Raw genomic sequence first — 15,151 nt, forward strand, 5'->3', positions numbered from 1 at the left:
CCTTCATGAGTGCACGACGGCGTTCTCAAACCCCTGTACTTTAATGCGAAAGAGCGGCATCAAGCACGTTAGTAACGCGATAAACGTGAAACCCGCACATCGCGAACTTTCGTAGCAACCAAGCCATTTCAAGAAGCATACACCCTGAAATAGGTATATTGGTTGAGCTCCGTCTTCGCCAGCATGAGAAAAAAATTAGAGAATGACGCTCGCTGTGGAAGGTTGCCCATCTTATCTCCAGCAAACTTGTTTCGGCGCGAAGAAGTGTTGCTCGACAAGCATTACGAAGTATGAAGATGGGTAGTTAATGGAGAGGAACCTTGCCCATGGAGGTACCAAAATGTACATTCTTATTTGGGTAGGTGAAGTTCAGAAAGCAGAGAAGTCTTTCGCGGTTCCCAGTCACTGTATGCTGGTGGTGGGCTTTCAGCACGTTCTTGTACCTGCTCGCCTGCCACAGCAGGGGCAACGTCCCCCTGATTCAGAATGGTCAACGGTGCTACCATTCCCTCTTCCCCCCCTGGTCGTGCTCTACGTGACATAAGGACCAAAGCCGCTACCAACAGCAGCCCTGGTATTGTATCGCGCATCAATGCAGAGGTTCGGTGGCGTTCTGACGGCCACCTGAAGGTCGTGTCCATATCAGACAGGTGGTATCTCAAGCTGCCGTATGAACCGGGCGCCAAAACGTCCTCCTCTACGCTTGTTTCGTCCTCGTCCTGTTCAGTGACGTCGGCAGGCAAGGCAGAATGAACAGATGCGTTCCTGCCCGGCGGCTCTGTGCTGGTTATACTCAATTGATGCGAAGGAATACAGTCCCCGAAAAGGAGCACATTTATAGCAGGCAGGGCGACCCAAGCCAGCAAATACGTGGCGCGTTTCCGTGCCATGTTGATTGTACTTTGTGTTACCCGAAAGCCAGGGTGCCTCGATTCGAAAAATCACAAACCCGTTCTTCTGGCATCGCACCCCAAAATCCACGCGTGGATTGCAGAAAACCCAACACTGTCGATATTGATTAAAAAACGGAAAGAACACGTAGTACAAGCATTTCATTTACTACTCAAGGGTGCTGCGTCTCTATTGTGATTCAGGAGACGGGTGAGTTCAGGTCGTAAACAGTTGGCATGCAAGGAGAGTAGTTGTAGCCTTCCGTGTGAACGCAGAGACGCATTAATCCTATTTCTGCAAGCTGTCTGTGTGGCCATGCATTTTCTTCACCCCACTGTCGCCATGCATTTTCTGTCGATTTAGAGGTGGATAGTTTGTGGTCATCTGATGGAATGCTGGAGCTTTTCTCGGATAAACAAGCGTTACGCCTGCAAACTGAGTAGCAACCATCTGCAATCATGCCATCTGGATTCTCTCAATACAGAAGAGTGGGGATGACGCCGCCACTGAATGAAGCGACGACCCTGCATTGTGACGGTCGCCACTTCATGCACAGTTCAGGTTCATGGGGGCGTTCAACGAGGCAACTATCGGTATCGTATGGCACGTGGCAAGCCCCGAAATACCTTCATGTACATCATAAAATATGGCGACCGCCACTATACCCTTTGGAGTCAGCAGGGCTTATAAAAAGACCCGCAAATTCCATAGAATTCAGCCACACACGGAAGCAAGGGGAACCAAGCATAGCTTCCGCACATTGGACATCTGTGTGGCCGGGCGGCCAAGATTTCAATTAAGAATTGTATTCTGTTTTCCTTGATTTCTAAGCGTACCCCGGTGTTGGCAAAGTCTGTATAAAACGGCGACCTGTTGGCGGAGTTCACATCTGGAAGTCACAGGCAGCTCCGTAAAGGACCCGTTAAAGGCTGCACCGGTGAGCAACCATCGGTACAGAACGTCGTATGCATGCTGGAGTGCATCTTTTGCGCACACTGTGTCAGACGGGTGAGCAAGTCAGTCCTCACGTGTCCTACCACTAGAGGAAGACGCGGTTCATGTGCGTTGCCGTGTGTAGAATTTTGACAGGTTAGTGTACAGATGATGGCTTTAAAGATGCAGAGCGAACATTTCCCGAGTGGGCCGGGTTCACGTCCGCGTGTGCCGTCTAGGGTGTATTTCAAGATCCGTCGGAGCTAAACACGATTTCACCGCTTGCTGCGCTTCACTCACTACGCGAGTTATATGCAAGATTCTAGCATGTGTCACAACTGCCGCGGAGTCCTCGTTTTTCAGTAGAATGGCAGGGTATGATAACATACACCAATCAGCACATCTAGATTCCTGTCTGCCCACGAAACAGCCAATCACGAAGTGACGACGCAGACAACGATGCTTTTTTAACGTGTTTCCACGTAGATTCAGTTATTGGAAGGTTTACTAAAGTCAACGGATTTTCCGTGAGAACAACGTGAAAAGTGTTGTTCGAAGACAGAACGTTTGTACGCCCTAATTCGACAGGCCCACACCAAACCGTGCAGTGTCCCGAATGCGTCCGGCCATGCTAGGCATTCTCACGATGAATATCTAATCCGATCTGCTGGTCGTGGGCACTTCAAACGGACCACTGCGTTACTAAGATCGTCAGCCGGAGTTCTCGAGCTCATAACTGCCGAAGAACACGGCAATTTTGAAAAATCTTGTGAGATAGCATAACTTACGAGGAGCAGTGACAGTAACGCAGTCAGGCCACACAATAGGCTCAAGCACATGCCGTTCAGACTCTGAGCTGATGTTGCGTCCACTTATCTCGTGACCGTGTCACCTGTTTGAATGCCAACAGCCTCATGTGTTTTCCGGCGCCCGCAATGGATGCGCTGTCACTGAAACGCTGTCAACGTAAGCGTCTGAGGGTCAGTTGCCGTCGAAGCACCATCACTGGACAAGATCCCCGATGCTGAATGCCCCCACCGCTAAACTAAAAGGTTTCTGCACAAATGCCTCTTGAAATGAGTCCACCATGCACTCGAAGCTGTAGTGGAATCGCCACAGAATACAAAATACACAACAAACAGAGCCAGAAGAGCGTTTGTCAATTCAACATGCACAGGAAGTCCGCACATGCGTATGAAAAGGTATAAACCGTACCAAAGTTCCTGAATCTCTCGAAGTCAATCGCTTAGCATTTGAGACACGATATGACGGCGATTCAATATAACATTATCATGTATGCTGGAGACGAAGGCGACATGATCGAAGGTGTTCACATGTTCAGACAGGAGGCAATAGCACAAACAGGAAACCACTCATCAGTGAATTCGTTCAGCTGCTTCGATGAGCCGAACGCAAGTGTCGTTAAGAAATCCCTACGCTGGGAAGGAGAAACGAAAAGCTCGTTGTCGACACCCTTCGTTAGTCCCCCTCCCATTGGGCGTCTCTCCACGACCGCGTCGTAACGCAGCGAACACAACGCCGCCTTGATTCACCTCCTGAGGAACGAGTTGGTTTCTTGGATTAGCATAAACCGTTCGCAAAAGAAGGCGTATCGCCTAATTCAGTTAGGATTGGTTGCCACGCTTGTCCACGGCTCATACGGAGGTGCCAGCTGCTGACCTGGCCTCAATGCTGGCACGAAGTCTGGCAGTTGTGGTGGCGTCATATGCCGCTGCCACAGAATTAAGGCCAAAACGGCCACTGCTAAACCCCCAGGGATCATATCGGAAAATAGAATCTTTACTCTATTACCGGCTTTCTTTGTATGCGGGTAACGACGAGTGTCAACTGCGTCCAGGGGAAGGCGATAGTGCTTCGCCAGGCGTTTGTCAACAGGCACAGAAACCGATTCATCCTCGTCGTCATCAAGTTCTTCTTCCTTCGAATCTGCATGTACTGGCTCCAGCACCCTGCCGTCAAGTGAATCGGAAGTACGTCTGTGTGCACCAAGTTTGTCTTCCTCGTGTCCTGGAGTGTCGTGCGGTGAATCACCCAACAGCATGGCACTGGACGCGGGAGGGAAACCTAGGTTCCTGAGAGATGCTCGTGTCTCTGTCTGCTGGAAAGGAGCTGCAACTCCGACCTGGAAAATTAGTGAAACGACACAGCCTGTAAAAAACGTAACTTTATGTAAAAAAGGACGAAGTCTCTGGGGTAACTGTTGCCGCCGCACAGGTGGCCACAGGAAGGAAGATGCGGCAGCCATCGCCTCCCATGTAGTCGTCAATATTCTAGTAAACTACAGCATCCAGAGACAAGGGGGAAATCTGATGGTGCATTTCTTATGGTTGCTAACCCACAATTCGAAACGACAGAAGCGCTCGAATTCCACAGAACGGGTCCACGTTCCTGCTAATTGATACCGCGTCTCAAATGCCCACGCAAAGGCGCCACAGCGACACCGCAACGATAGCGGTAAAAAATACTTTGCAAAGTGCCAGTGTGGCGTCGAGACGTCGTTTGGGCAGGCAGCGTCTATAAAAGAGCCGTCAGTACAGTCAAAACATCCCAGGCCGGGCAATTGTTGAGGATGCCCAGATACATACGTTGCAGCGCCAGTGGTTTGTCTCCTCTGGAAAGCGGATATCCCGTAGTTCCATCAGTGACACTTCAATTGGACAACAAAGTGGTTTTATGTTCGTTAAAACGGTGGTCACTTTCCTCAGTTTTATTAACGCGAGAGGTTTCATGCCTTACGCCCGTTTTACCGGATGGGTATTCATGTAAAGACCTTCGGGCATATTTAAGCTGCGAATCCCACTGGAATACATCGCAGCGCTACTTAGGTTTTGTTTTCACAGAGAAAATACACCGCAAGAGATGCAGGTCGCAATGCTTACACAACGCTTCATGTCGCGGAGTCAATCCTATCGCCAGGAACTGCGATTATGACCGGCTCATGCAAACGAGCTGTACGCGGTACCGACCTCTTGTTACTGAAGGGGATGATAGGGCTTCAGGCCTAAAGTGCGCTGGCGTTCTTAGTGTGAGTCTGTGGAGAAGGGTAGCACAGCTTTTTTCTCGAAAGGATGTCGCAACACCCTCCACCACTGTGCATTTCGTACGAGTCGCCAGTGGCTGTCTACAACGCTGCACCGGCTTAGCAACACGTCAAGATGAAACAGACGTGGCTTGGCAACAACAAATAGTGAAGGAGACTTGGCTTGGCAACATATCACGGTAGAGGCTTCTGGTATCTTTAATCCCCCCGTAATTATGTCCCCAAGAGCAAGCACGGATATACTTGAAGCTTTCCACTGATTCCGGACCACAAAGACACCTAGTCACAGGTAACTGCTCACCAGGTGTGCGGAAGTAGGAGCCTTGCCTCAGCAGCTATGAGGCTTCACAAGTGTAATGTGCTAGTGGAAAACCTAGAATGCACTCGTGCCGGCTCAAAAAGATGAAGGCAGCATTACAGACTCTGAAATCGCGACGTGCTCCCTAATTGCATTCTAGGAGCTACAAGCATTGTGAGCGAGCAACTGCACGCGCGAATTTCCGTAGAAGTATGTGAATGGTGAAGCAATACCATCGAGGTGCAAATATGTGATTGACTGATGGGGCGTTAAATGATGTCCAGGAAACTAACAGCAGCACGCCACAACCGACCGTCAATCCCGTATGCAGGCATGCACCGTTATTATCGCATATTGCATTGCCCATGGTAGCAGAGCCAGCCAGATTGAACGAAGTGAATCAACGCAAAATTCGCCCTACGCAATGCACGCCGCAACCGAAGCACATAGGCGCTGCAGCACGTACCGATGTAAACATTCCAGCGTCACGCCCAACCAATCTTCATAGCACAAAACTACCTCTGGACCAAAGAAGATGGCAACTGTGTAGGAGTCTGCCACTGACCTGCAGTGGTAACACCCCCTGTTCGGACTGTCACCAGAACAGGTGATGACTACCCGACAAAATCAACGAATCCGGCCGACAAAATCGCTTCTCAAAAGAGCTTATTTTCTCGAACACTGTCGAGTGATAAATACATCACGGGTCCCTATGCCTTCTTCTTCGGGGCCTGTGTATGATTGGCATGGGCAAATTTCCTCCCGCACATCGAATCCCGTGAGCTCGCCTGTGTGCATCAATTAAGTGAGCAGACTCGAAGCATTTAGTTCAAGCCGCCCACATCCGGTCACACAGTTGGGTGTCGCTTCCAAGTGTATAGCCCTCTCACCGCTATTCCAAGTCTGGGGGAATATCGACGAATTCTGCCTCTATCTCACGCTGTCGTTCATCCCTTAACTCCTGTAGTTGCCTGGAAACATCGACGCCTTGACGATAGAGAAAATTAGTTACCGTCTCGTGTACCCTGGTCACTGGTCGTGCCCGGGACATCATGGTTATCAGAAGGCTAACGAAAACAGCTGCGGGAAGCAACTCCAAAAGAAGTCTCGACCATTTGGCTCTTCGAGTCGCTTTCTGGGAGAGGGGCCGCAGTGACGGTTCCTTGATTTCCGGTTCCACATCCTCATTCAACGCGTCTAGATGAATGTACTGTTTTCTAGTTTGTTTTCCCCGATGTCCACGTCCAGCGAGGCCCCCGATGTGAGTGGTAGGCATTGATGTCTGGCGACCTGCGACACCAGTGTCAACCTCTCCTTCTCCGTCTGCGTCATTCGATTGTTTCCTCACTGTGGCTGGCCGTGAAGCATTCGCTTGAGTTGCAACAACGTATATTAGGGCGAGAAAGGCGATTGTCCACCGCCAGAACATCTGAGTCACGAGCGTCATGGCGTCTTCCCGCTGAGCACAAATTCAACGGCGTCGGCACCGCATAAACAAAGACAGATTTCTTCCTGACGGCAACGCAAATAGTACATCACTGTATCACAAGTGAGGAATAACAAGGCCCTGTTAAACAAAAACGTGATCTCGTATACATCGATTATGCGCATGCCCTGCTGCGAGACGCCGGTGCAGGGCTCCCCCTCTTACCATCGCAACGCAGCACCAACAAACACGTGGATGTCGAACTGCCTCACCGTGTTCACGTTTTTGACAGAAAACAACACGCATTTTACACGCTGAATCCTTCAGTTCCGCTGCCTTCATATTAATCATATACCAAACCAGCATTCTTTTCAAGCGACGCTGGTGGATATCTCACTTCAGGGGGAATTGCGTAACACTGGCTCGGCGTCACCCCTTCTTTTTCCATCACAACTGCAGCTGAGAGCGAAGATCTTTCGGTATACATCTTGATTGTGCGCCGTAGTTATGGTGCCAGTATCCAAAGAAAGCTTGAGTAAGTTCTTGGCGGGCGCGACGTTGCTATCCTACGTTCGGGCAATTAATTACACCCGATTCAACGGAAAGAAGCGTTTGTCAATCTCACGTCGCAATTTTTGATTCAGTTGGCGAAAAAAGCAGCACGCCGTGAGAAGCGTGTGCCTTCATAAAGAACAAGCAAAAACAAAACATTCCGGCGATGCGATACATTGTCGCTTTCCGCGTCCGAGCCCCTCAGTTATTGCTTTTGTGAGTTTTTTGTTGTTTTATTTAGTACATTGTTCTTTGATTCCCGTGTCGAAAACAGCGGGCACCAGACCCACCACTGCCAAGGACCAGCAGGCTGCCGGACTTCGCACGTGTCACAAAAGTATCACGAAACCACTCGAACGTTCGTCATCGTGGATATCAGCTTTCGGTTCGAGTGGGTGAACTGACGTGCTGCATTACTCTGTAGAAGCGCGCCATAGCTGACAAAACCAAAGTGAGTTGCGCTTGGGGAGAGCCGCCTATTTTTGTTTCCCATACATTTCTTGTGAAATGTGTGGCCGGCCGACTGCTCCTATGGCTGGCACGAGACAATGCGAGCGCTCAGGAATGTCGTGTTCACGTGTCCACGTTCTGTTGTCGGTTCCAGCAGTCACACAGAACAATCAATGCCGGCGTAAGCGGGAATATCGCCACACTTACGAATGCGGGCCACGTTAAACCGAACTAAGCGACACTCACGGGGGAACGCTGCTGTGCTGTTTTCGGCGTCAATCACTGGTAGGTAGCCAGCAACATTGAACGCTCTTCGAGTCAGGTTTGGAGCAGCCTCTTCACGGGGGGTCAAAGTGTTATTTGGAGATGCAGCCGCGTTGGTAGACTACAAGGGTACCCGGTTTACAAAGGTTACAAGGGATCGCAAGCAAAGTTCGTGACAACGACTTCATACACACTTTTTCCACTCGACAACCCAATAAAGTGAGTCATCAAGATTCCTCCCACAGCAACAGCCGCTATCGTTCTGTAATACTTGGTATTAGTCTTGACTCAAGCGGCTAATTTTGCAGGAAGAACTTACAGGCAGATATTCCCAACTGTACCCGCGAACAGAAGCGGTGCAGTGCTCTTGCATGTTAAGGAAAAGAGAATACCCACGTAACCTGAAGGCAACACGATGGTGTCAACAGGACACGAGGACCCGAAGAGAATCCGGAAATATACCTTGCATACACCAGATCAATAGTAGGAGTGGCCTGCGCGGGGCAAATGTTGTGGGCGGCCGTTTTTAGTTCTTTTTGAAGTGCTCACAACAGAAGAAGACTGAAAAAGATCACTAGGGCTGGGGATCCGTGTTGGGCAACTTCGGCGAAGTCGGCGTTCGTGACAAGTCTGGAAATAACTGACAGTACGCAGATGAAGCAGACCCTCAAGTGCAGTTCTTGTTGAACTGCCTACTAGTAAACACAGGTGGGTCATAATACATTGCTGCCACGGAGGCTACACTGAGTATGGACAGGATCCCTGACGAACAAAAGGTCGAAATAAAACGCCTCATATAGTACCACATCTGCGCCTTTTACCAGCGTTGCAAAGGTTCCATATGGCCATGGAGACGTCGCAAACGGTAGAAAACTGTCCTATCCCCTGCAGTCAAACTCGTGCAACCGACGGGGAAAATCATCGGCTGCGGCGTGCCTACCAGTCCAAGCGCAGCCAGTGCCAGCATAGATGATGCACAAAACGTAAAGAAAACGACTTTTTCGACTCCAGTGCGAAGTGCTTCGTTCGAGTAGCTGCTCTCCTCGACGCTAGTGGATTGTGTCTTTGACGGCGGGGCAGGGCCGACGCCCCTGCCGCTGATTAATTGCAAGAAATCTCGCATGACGTAAAAATGGTCTCGCCAGTCTTACTAATCCTTCCGATGCGACAACGTCAACGACTGGGACCCTTGCACGCCCATGCGCAAAGCGAAGGACTTGCGTCTGCCCTGTCCGTACACCGGACCCCTATGAAAAGTGCGACTCCGTACGGATGCAAACTGAGCTCCAGCTACCTGCGGTGATCGACTTCGCGGCAACCGACAGCTACACTAGAGCGCAGGCCGTGCAATGTGATGTCCTTTTGTTGCGGTAGGATGAATGCTACGATCAGAGAGGGCGGCTCTACCTTCTAGCTGCCGGCACACTGGTACTACTCACTGTCCGGACTCTGTGAGAACAAACGTGCTTCTGAATACCCTCCCTGAGCCTGCAAGCTAATCTCTAATTCTACTTCACCTTGCCAACACTTTCTCGCGTAAGGGTTGAGGTAATTACTTTAACTTTGGGCTTCAAGTGCAGTGGAAGGTAACCACCCCTGACATGACCGTCCCGCGTGAGAATCGTATTGAAACGTCAGTGCTTCCTTAGTCATATAACATCGCCGCGGCATTTGTTAGACTGCGTGTCATCGCAGTTTGTGGCACTCAGAGCTCCTCCGTCTGCCCAAGAGGGTGAGATGGGCATCATCAATGAATCAGCCCGATGTGCTGACTTCGAAATAGGCTGAACATGTCAACAACCCCTGCGCCTGCGCTGCGTGTAACATAACGCGCCGCTATCTGAAGTTTCGGACAGCCGGTGATTGGCAAATGGACTCTGAAAGGCCCAACATCCTCGATCAGTGAATTGTTTCTGGCTAAGGAGGTGTTTTTCAGAAAAGAGCACAAGGCAGAAATATGCAGTTACTCAAAAGGAAACTTCGGGACAATGCTAACGTCATCCATTCGCTTCTTCGCGCTCCTCATTCCACTTCGCGATCATTGCTCTCCGCTCTTCGCTTGTCCGACGTTCGGGCCGCTGTATGCTTGGGGAACGTCTGTACAGCACATTACACACATATGCATAGTAAAATTACCCACTACTGAAGTCCTCTACGATGGTTACGTCACGTTGAAACGCAACAGCTTCGAAGCGCTTACCTCCTTGTTGGTCTTCTTGGAGAGGAGGATCGCTGACGCGACCGGGATCTCCTTCGCCCCGGAGATCGCTGCCTTCCGTAATCTGGGTGATCGTCGAACATCTTCTTAAACAGTTTCCTCTTCAGCGAGCGAGGAACATGCTTGAGATGCATAAAATTACAATATCCGCCTCTGCGACACTGTCCATCAACGAACTGCCGGCACCGTGCTTCCCGGAAATCTGTAACAGGGGTGAACTCGGCGTGAATCTGCTTGCCTGTAAACAACACACCAGAGACACGCCGCGACGGACAGGTGGCCATGAAAACACAGCTGAACGCAGTTGAAAAGCTCACCAGAATGCTACCTGCTCCTACACCCGCTCGTGCATCACATACCTGAGTAAAATCTTCCTTGCAAGGCAGCCAGTGCCTTGTTTGCCGCTTCTTCATCTGTGTATTTTACGTAGACGTTTCCGATGATGTGGTCGCCTATATTGTCGCACACCACCATATCCTCCACCTCACCGTACTTCGCTAACTCCTCGAATACTTCAGAAAAAAATGCCTCGAAGTGGTCCGCTGCTTGGTCAAGTAGTTCATCCGAAACTGAACAACCACAGCACACGGATTCGCAAGACGTTGCTACGAATGCAACTGCCTAACCCGTTGACACCTTTCCTAAACGAAGTGATTCCTAAACGTGCACACTAGTAGCCACAAGCCCCTGCAAAACTGACCAATCGACCACAATGAAGAAAACCAGACGAACTGCAAAGCACTAACTAGCACAACTATGCGTGCCGGAATTCAACAATAGTGGACGGCTGAACGATTAGTCTTGGCTTAAGAAGACCGGTTAACTATCCTGTGATGACTATCCTTACCATTCTGTCCTTCTGCAATTGCCACAGCTACGGGAGGGTTGGGGTACATGTGACGGAGGACGATTGTTGGCGACGATGTCGGTTTATAGTGCGACCGAGAACACTGATCTCCATGACGACAGGCTCCAATTTTCCAATAAAAAGGACAGTTCACTCTATCCTCCTCCGTCCCTATGATACGAGCCAGATGCTCCGCCATCGTGGATGACGAAGGCAGTGACGCAGACTGTGTTCAACAATAAAAACGTATTCAGCGCAAACGTATTTAGCAGATTCACCAAGGGCAAGATATAATTATACACACTACCAAGTGCGCAAGACAATCCAGTCGGGATACAACCACACACCCAGAGAATCAAGAAAAAGCAACAAAGCCATGAACCGATGATAAGACAAAAACGTTACCATCCATACAAAAAGAGACAGGGTTTTAAAAACGGTGTCGCGTGACCAAAAAGACGCCTACTGAAAGCATACAAAAGCCAGTTCAGCCTTCAACGAGCCAACCCGCCAAGCGAAAGGGTGGATCTTTCCCCAGCTGTTAAAGACGCTCCGAACGGTGCAGGAATCGAACATCAAAGCACCGCGTTCGAATGTGACACAAGACGTTTCAAACAACTCTTCTCCAGACTACGAGGACTCTTTCGACTGACAAGATAAACGGGACGCGAAAACTACGTCGTTGGTCGTCCGCTGTTCTTTGCCGACTTCATCCATAGTCTTCCTCTGTATGCATCGCGGGGAATGGGGGGACTTCTTTTGGATGCACTGGAGGAAAAACGCCACTGCGCCCGTTAACTTTTCTTCAATGAAACTGTCACTCTTTCATGGAATGACGTTTTTCCACCATGTAAACAATCAGAAAACACTCTTTTTTGACCGTAACATACGGCAGCGCATCCTACAGGCAGTGCCCTCAGAAGAAAAACTGAAGGAGCTTGTGCTATACTTCGCATAGTACCAAGTGATTCACGTAGTTAAGCTTTCCCCTATTTGCAGAACTCCGGGAATTCTCTGCACACGCCAACAAAGAAACACAGCAACTCCACCGTAGTGTAGATATCCGTCCCTCATTAGGGAACGGGCGTGGGCTCTGCCGAAAATAAGCCGTGGATTTTATGTTGAAGCGGTGGCTGGTATTCTGCGCTCTCTATGCGAGAGTGAGGGGTGACACGCCAAAAAGCGTGTCCCTAATGGCCGTGGATTACTTTTTGTCCTCTTTACTTTAGTGGGATCAACATGCCGTTTCTAATTATTCCGTATCAGCTGCCGGTCTACTCTTTGCAGGGTCAGGAGACAGAGTCGGCCTTATACTGAAGGTCGAGCGGTCTTTCGCGTTGCTTCCTACGTTCCACCGTCCACCGCTGTTTTCAGTGAGCAAAATGCTTCTGGAAGTCACCGGTTTCCACCTTTTTTTCAAACTGAGACGGCATTGTTCTGGTGTTGGACCTAAAATTAGCATCATCTTCTGTATCGTTCGTCTCACGGCGTAGATATGAATAGAGGAAAGACGAGCTCACTATGTACGCCTTTGGCTTTGACTGTCGCCTGTCGCATGCACCGTCCCTCCTACTACGAGCCTGCAAGATTCCTCTTCCCTTTGTCACGCCCGCTGCAGCGTTGTCCCGCCTACAAAGACACGTCACACAATCACCCGTATCCACCTGCATAAAGTTGAGAAACTGGGGCGTTATGTGTGGGAACAAATCTTCGTTTCTTTCCGAAAACGACGCCGTCCACCGGACGTTTGAGTAGTGTCAGTCGCAGCTGCCTACCTTGATCCCGACATTTTGTCGTCCGCTATTTTTTCCGTCTTTGTGCGGTTCATCTGCAGTTGTTGGCTCAGCCACCTGATTTGCTGATGTTCTTCTATCTCACTGATCTCACTGCTGTTCTCTCCCGTGTTTTTGTATGGACAATCCGCCTGTGTGCGTGGCTCTCCTGCACATGCACCTCGGCAACAGAAAGGGCCGTCTGGGTTTGCGCCTCACTGTCACTCTTTTAGAGGCGACTGACAGACACGGTCCCAAACGAGTGTTAGCTGCGCAACTGCCCGCATTTTGTTGAGTTTGTTGCTTGCTCGGAAAACAAACGCTCCAGCAGGAGACCCGTCGATCAGTACCAACAGGATTTCCGGCAAAAAGTGCCGCATCACCGAAGGCAAGCGACCGAGGTTACCTCTGCGAAAAAGGGGACATCTGGAGCAGCGATTGTCGAAAAAGGTCTTAGCAGTTTTGCTTCCTGCGGACGTAGAGGCCACTGCGACTACCGCGGAACGGACAGCACTAGAGCAACGCGTCTCGCAGAAGCCCCAGAGAGAACAAATGGCGGCGGACAGCACCAAGGCCGGTCAGGAGGAGGTGAAGCAGGCGGCCTCCCAGCAGTCGACTCTCCTGCATGCTTCCAACGGAGCAGAGGAGCAAGACACTTTCGACGAACCCGACGACGAACTAGAAGAATTCGACGAGATTGGTAAGGCGACCCGCCTGACCCTCTTCACTGCCAGGTTTGGGTTTTCTTCTGGGGAGCTCTTTCCCGTTGTTCATCACTGTTTGTCGCTTCCGTCTCCCTCCGTACACTGGAGGAATCGTTTCTGGGAAGCGAGAGTGACAGGGGAACAGTTCGTGAGGGAAGCACGACTGGGGCCAGGCGCCCGCTTCCTCGCTGGCAGCTGAACGAGCAAGCGGCAGACTCAAGGCCGCAGCCACGGCAGAAAACGACACCATTTTCCCTTTGTTCCAACACTTCCGCTGCAGAGAAAGCTTCGCATGTCAACTGTAGAGGTTCGTGCCCTGCCTAGGGATGGCGGATGCCAAGAACCCGGACATCGCAGGAAACACGGCTTCCACTCCTAATCTTTTGTCAGTGACCTTCCAAGCTTGAGAGGCGTGCCACCCAATTTTTTACTTCTTGGTGTCGTGGCCTCTGTTCCTCTTCTCAGGCGGAGGTGACGGCGTTGTTGACACCGAGGTCGCCCAGTGGGACGAGGATTGGGACGCTGCAGGTGAGAATTCGTGGACGCGCAAAGGAAAGATAAGTCGTCAACTGTAGCTTGTGTGTTTTCCTAGGCGTGTTCCCTTTTTTGTGCAGCGGCAGGAACCACGAATATAGGATAAACCTGTCCGATGCAAACATTCGAGTTTTTTTTTGCCGACGAACAGGCAGCGGCTGCGCTGGAAGACAGGAGTGAGACAGTGAATGGCGGACTAGAAACCTGCGCGTGTGCATTCGTTTCACACCAGTATTCCAGCATGCCAACGAAACGGCAGGGATCTTGCAGCACACACCCGTCGCCATCGACTGCTGATGACAACACGGGTTCTCGCCTGTTGGTCACTTCTCACCAGCTGGGTCGTGCTGTGGATCTCTTTCGTGTGTCGGTGGTTTCTCTATGTGCGCTTCAGGCTGGGATGACGAAGATGTGAACGACGACTTCTGCAAGCGACTCCAGCAGGAACTCGAGGCTTTCAAACAGAGACACCCGAACGCGGCCAAGACACAGCCCCAAGCGAAGACCGCTGCAGCCTAAGGAGGCGAGTTGCACACAGTCTTAAGGCTCTTTTCTTGTCGAGTGCCTGCTTTTGGCAAGGGCAGTTTTTTGTGATTCACGGTGATGTCCCCGTTTTTTCCCTAGTCTCATGCGCGGGAAACCGGGACGCCCCCTCTTTCTGTATTCCAGAGTGGTTTGTTTTTTTCAAAAGGCCGCAATTTCCGCCCCTTTGTTTCTCGTGCGTCGTTTCATCTCGACTGGTGTGGATGTCTGCTGTTTTCCACGCTCTTCTTCCCTAACTTCTGCGGTACGTCGTCGCTCGCCCCGTTGCTGAGGCTCTCATGAGTCCCTCTCGGACAATCCTTTCTTCGTTTCAACCGCCCGATGTTTTCGTCTTCATTGTGCCATCTGTATCTCGGTCGTTTGAGGAAGCCCTGTGTGTCGCCGTCTTCTGTCTATCGCTCTTGCTGTATACGCATCAACCTCGAGAATGTCTCCTTTCTCACGGGTTTGGGGCCTCTGCTCTCCGTGACTTGGTAAGTCCCAACGCTTCTCTTTTCGCACATTTTTCGCTCCTCTCACGCGTAGCATCTTTGCGTCTGCGTCCTTGGTTTCAGCTGCGACTTTGCATCATCCTAAGTCCTCGTCCCTGCTTGTATGCGACAAAAGAAAGGATGCTGCCGGTTCCGCGTTCGACACGCGCTCCTGGATGGACGGAACA

The 15,151-nt window shown here is 50.7% G+C and overlaps 6 protein-coding genes across 6 annotated transcripts; 2 read left to right on the plus strand and 4 right to left on the minus strand.

The window, feature by feature from the left end:
- Positions 1 to 3,445: 3,445 nt before the first annotated feature.
- On the minus strand, positions 3,446 to 4,090 carry TGME49_236870 (hypothetical protein; the record flags this gene model as incomplete). Its single annotated transcript, XM_002368998.1, has 1 exon — positions 3,446 to 4,090. The coding sequence occupies one exon, from the start codon at positions 4,088 to 4,090 to the stop codon at positions 3,446 to 3,448; it is 645 nt and encodes a 214-aa protein (XP_002369039.1).
- Positions 4,091 to 4,391: 301 nt separating this feature from the next.
- TGME49_236880 (hypothetical protein) lies at positions 4,392 to 5,321 on the plus strand. Its single transcript, XM_002368999.2, has one exon. The coding sequence runs from the start codon at positions 4,415 to 4,417 to the stop codon at positions 5,066 to 5,068; it is 654 nt and encodes a 217-aa protein (XP_002369040.1). The 5' UTR covers positions 4,392 to 4,414; the 3' UTR covers positions 5,069 to 5,321.
- Positions 5,322 to 5,418: 97 nt separating this feature from the next.
- Positions 5,419 to 7,096, minus strand: TGME49_236890 (hypothetical protein; the record flags this gene model as incomplete). The annotated part of the gene is made up of 2 exons (XM_002369000.2): positions 5,419 to 6,642; positions 7,007 to 7,096. 2 exons carry the CDS (start codon positions 7,094 to 7,096, stop codon positions 6,076 to 6,078), a joined length of 657 nt encoding a protein of 218 aa, XP_002369041.1. The 3' UTR covers positions 5,419 to 6,075.
- An 895-nt stretch (positions 7,097 to 7,991) lies between these two features.
- Positions 7,992 to 9,362, minus strand: TGME49_236900 (hypothetical protein). The gene is made up of 7 exons (XM_018780473.1): positions 8,816 to 9,362; positions 8,697 to 8,760; positions 8,572 to 8,637; positions 8,425 to 8,515; positions 8,338 to 8,369; positions 8,195 to 8,276; positions 7,992 to 8,137 (listed from the first exon to the last, which is right to left on the minus strand). The coding sequence occupies exons 1-7, from the start codon at positions 8,996 to 8,998 to the stop codon at positions 8,023 to 8,025; spliced, it is 633 nt and encodes a 210-aa protein (XP_018635782.1). The 5' UTR covers positions 8,999 to 9,362; the 3' UTR covers positions 7,992 to 8,022.
- Positions 9,132 to 12,144, minus strand: TGME49_236910 (U2 snRNP auxiliary factor, putative). Its single transcript, XM_002369003.2, has 4 exons — positions 10,941 to 12,144; positions 10,453 to 10,662; positions 10,076 to 10,331; positions 9,132 to 9,972 (listed from the first exon to the last, which is right to left on the minus strand). The coding sequence occupies exons 1-4, from the start codon at positions 11,137 to 11,139 to the stop codon at positions 9,873 to 9,875; spliced, it is 765 nt and encodes a 254-aa protein (XP_002369044.1). The 5' UTR covers positions 11,140 to 12,144; the 3' UTR covers positions 9,132 to 9,872.
- A 770-nt stretch (positions 12,145 to 12,914) lies between these two features.
- TGME49_236920 (hypothetical protein) lies at positions 12,915 to 15,102 on the plus strand. Its single transcript, XM_002369002.2, has 3 exons — positions 12,915 to 13,412; positions 13,882 to 13,944; positions 14,345 to 15,102. Exons 1-3 carry the CDS (start codon positions 13,265 to 13,267, stop codon positions 14,467 to 14,469), a joined length of 336 nt encoding a protein of 111 aa, XP_002369043.1. The 5' UTR covers positions 12,915 to 13,264; the 3' UTR covers positions 14,470 to 15,102.
- Positions 15,103 to 15,151: the final 49 nt, after the last annotated feature.

The sequence above is a fragment of the Toxoplasma gondii genome, chromosome X (genome assembly GCF_000006565.2).
Source record: "Toxoplasma gondii ME49 chromosome X, whole genome shotgun sequence".
In the NCBI taxonomy this organism is placed as follows: domain Eukaryota; phylum Apicomplexa; class Conoidasida; order Eucoccidiorida; family Sarcocystidae; genus Toxoplasma; species Toxoplasma gondii.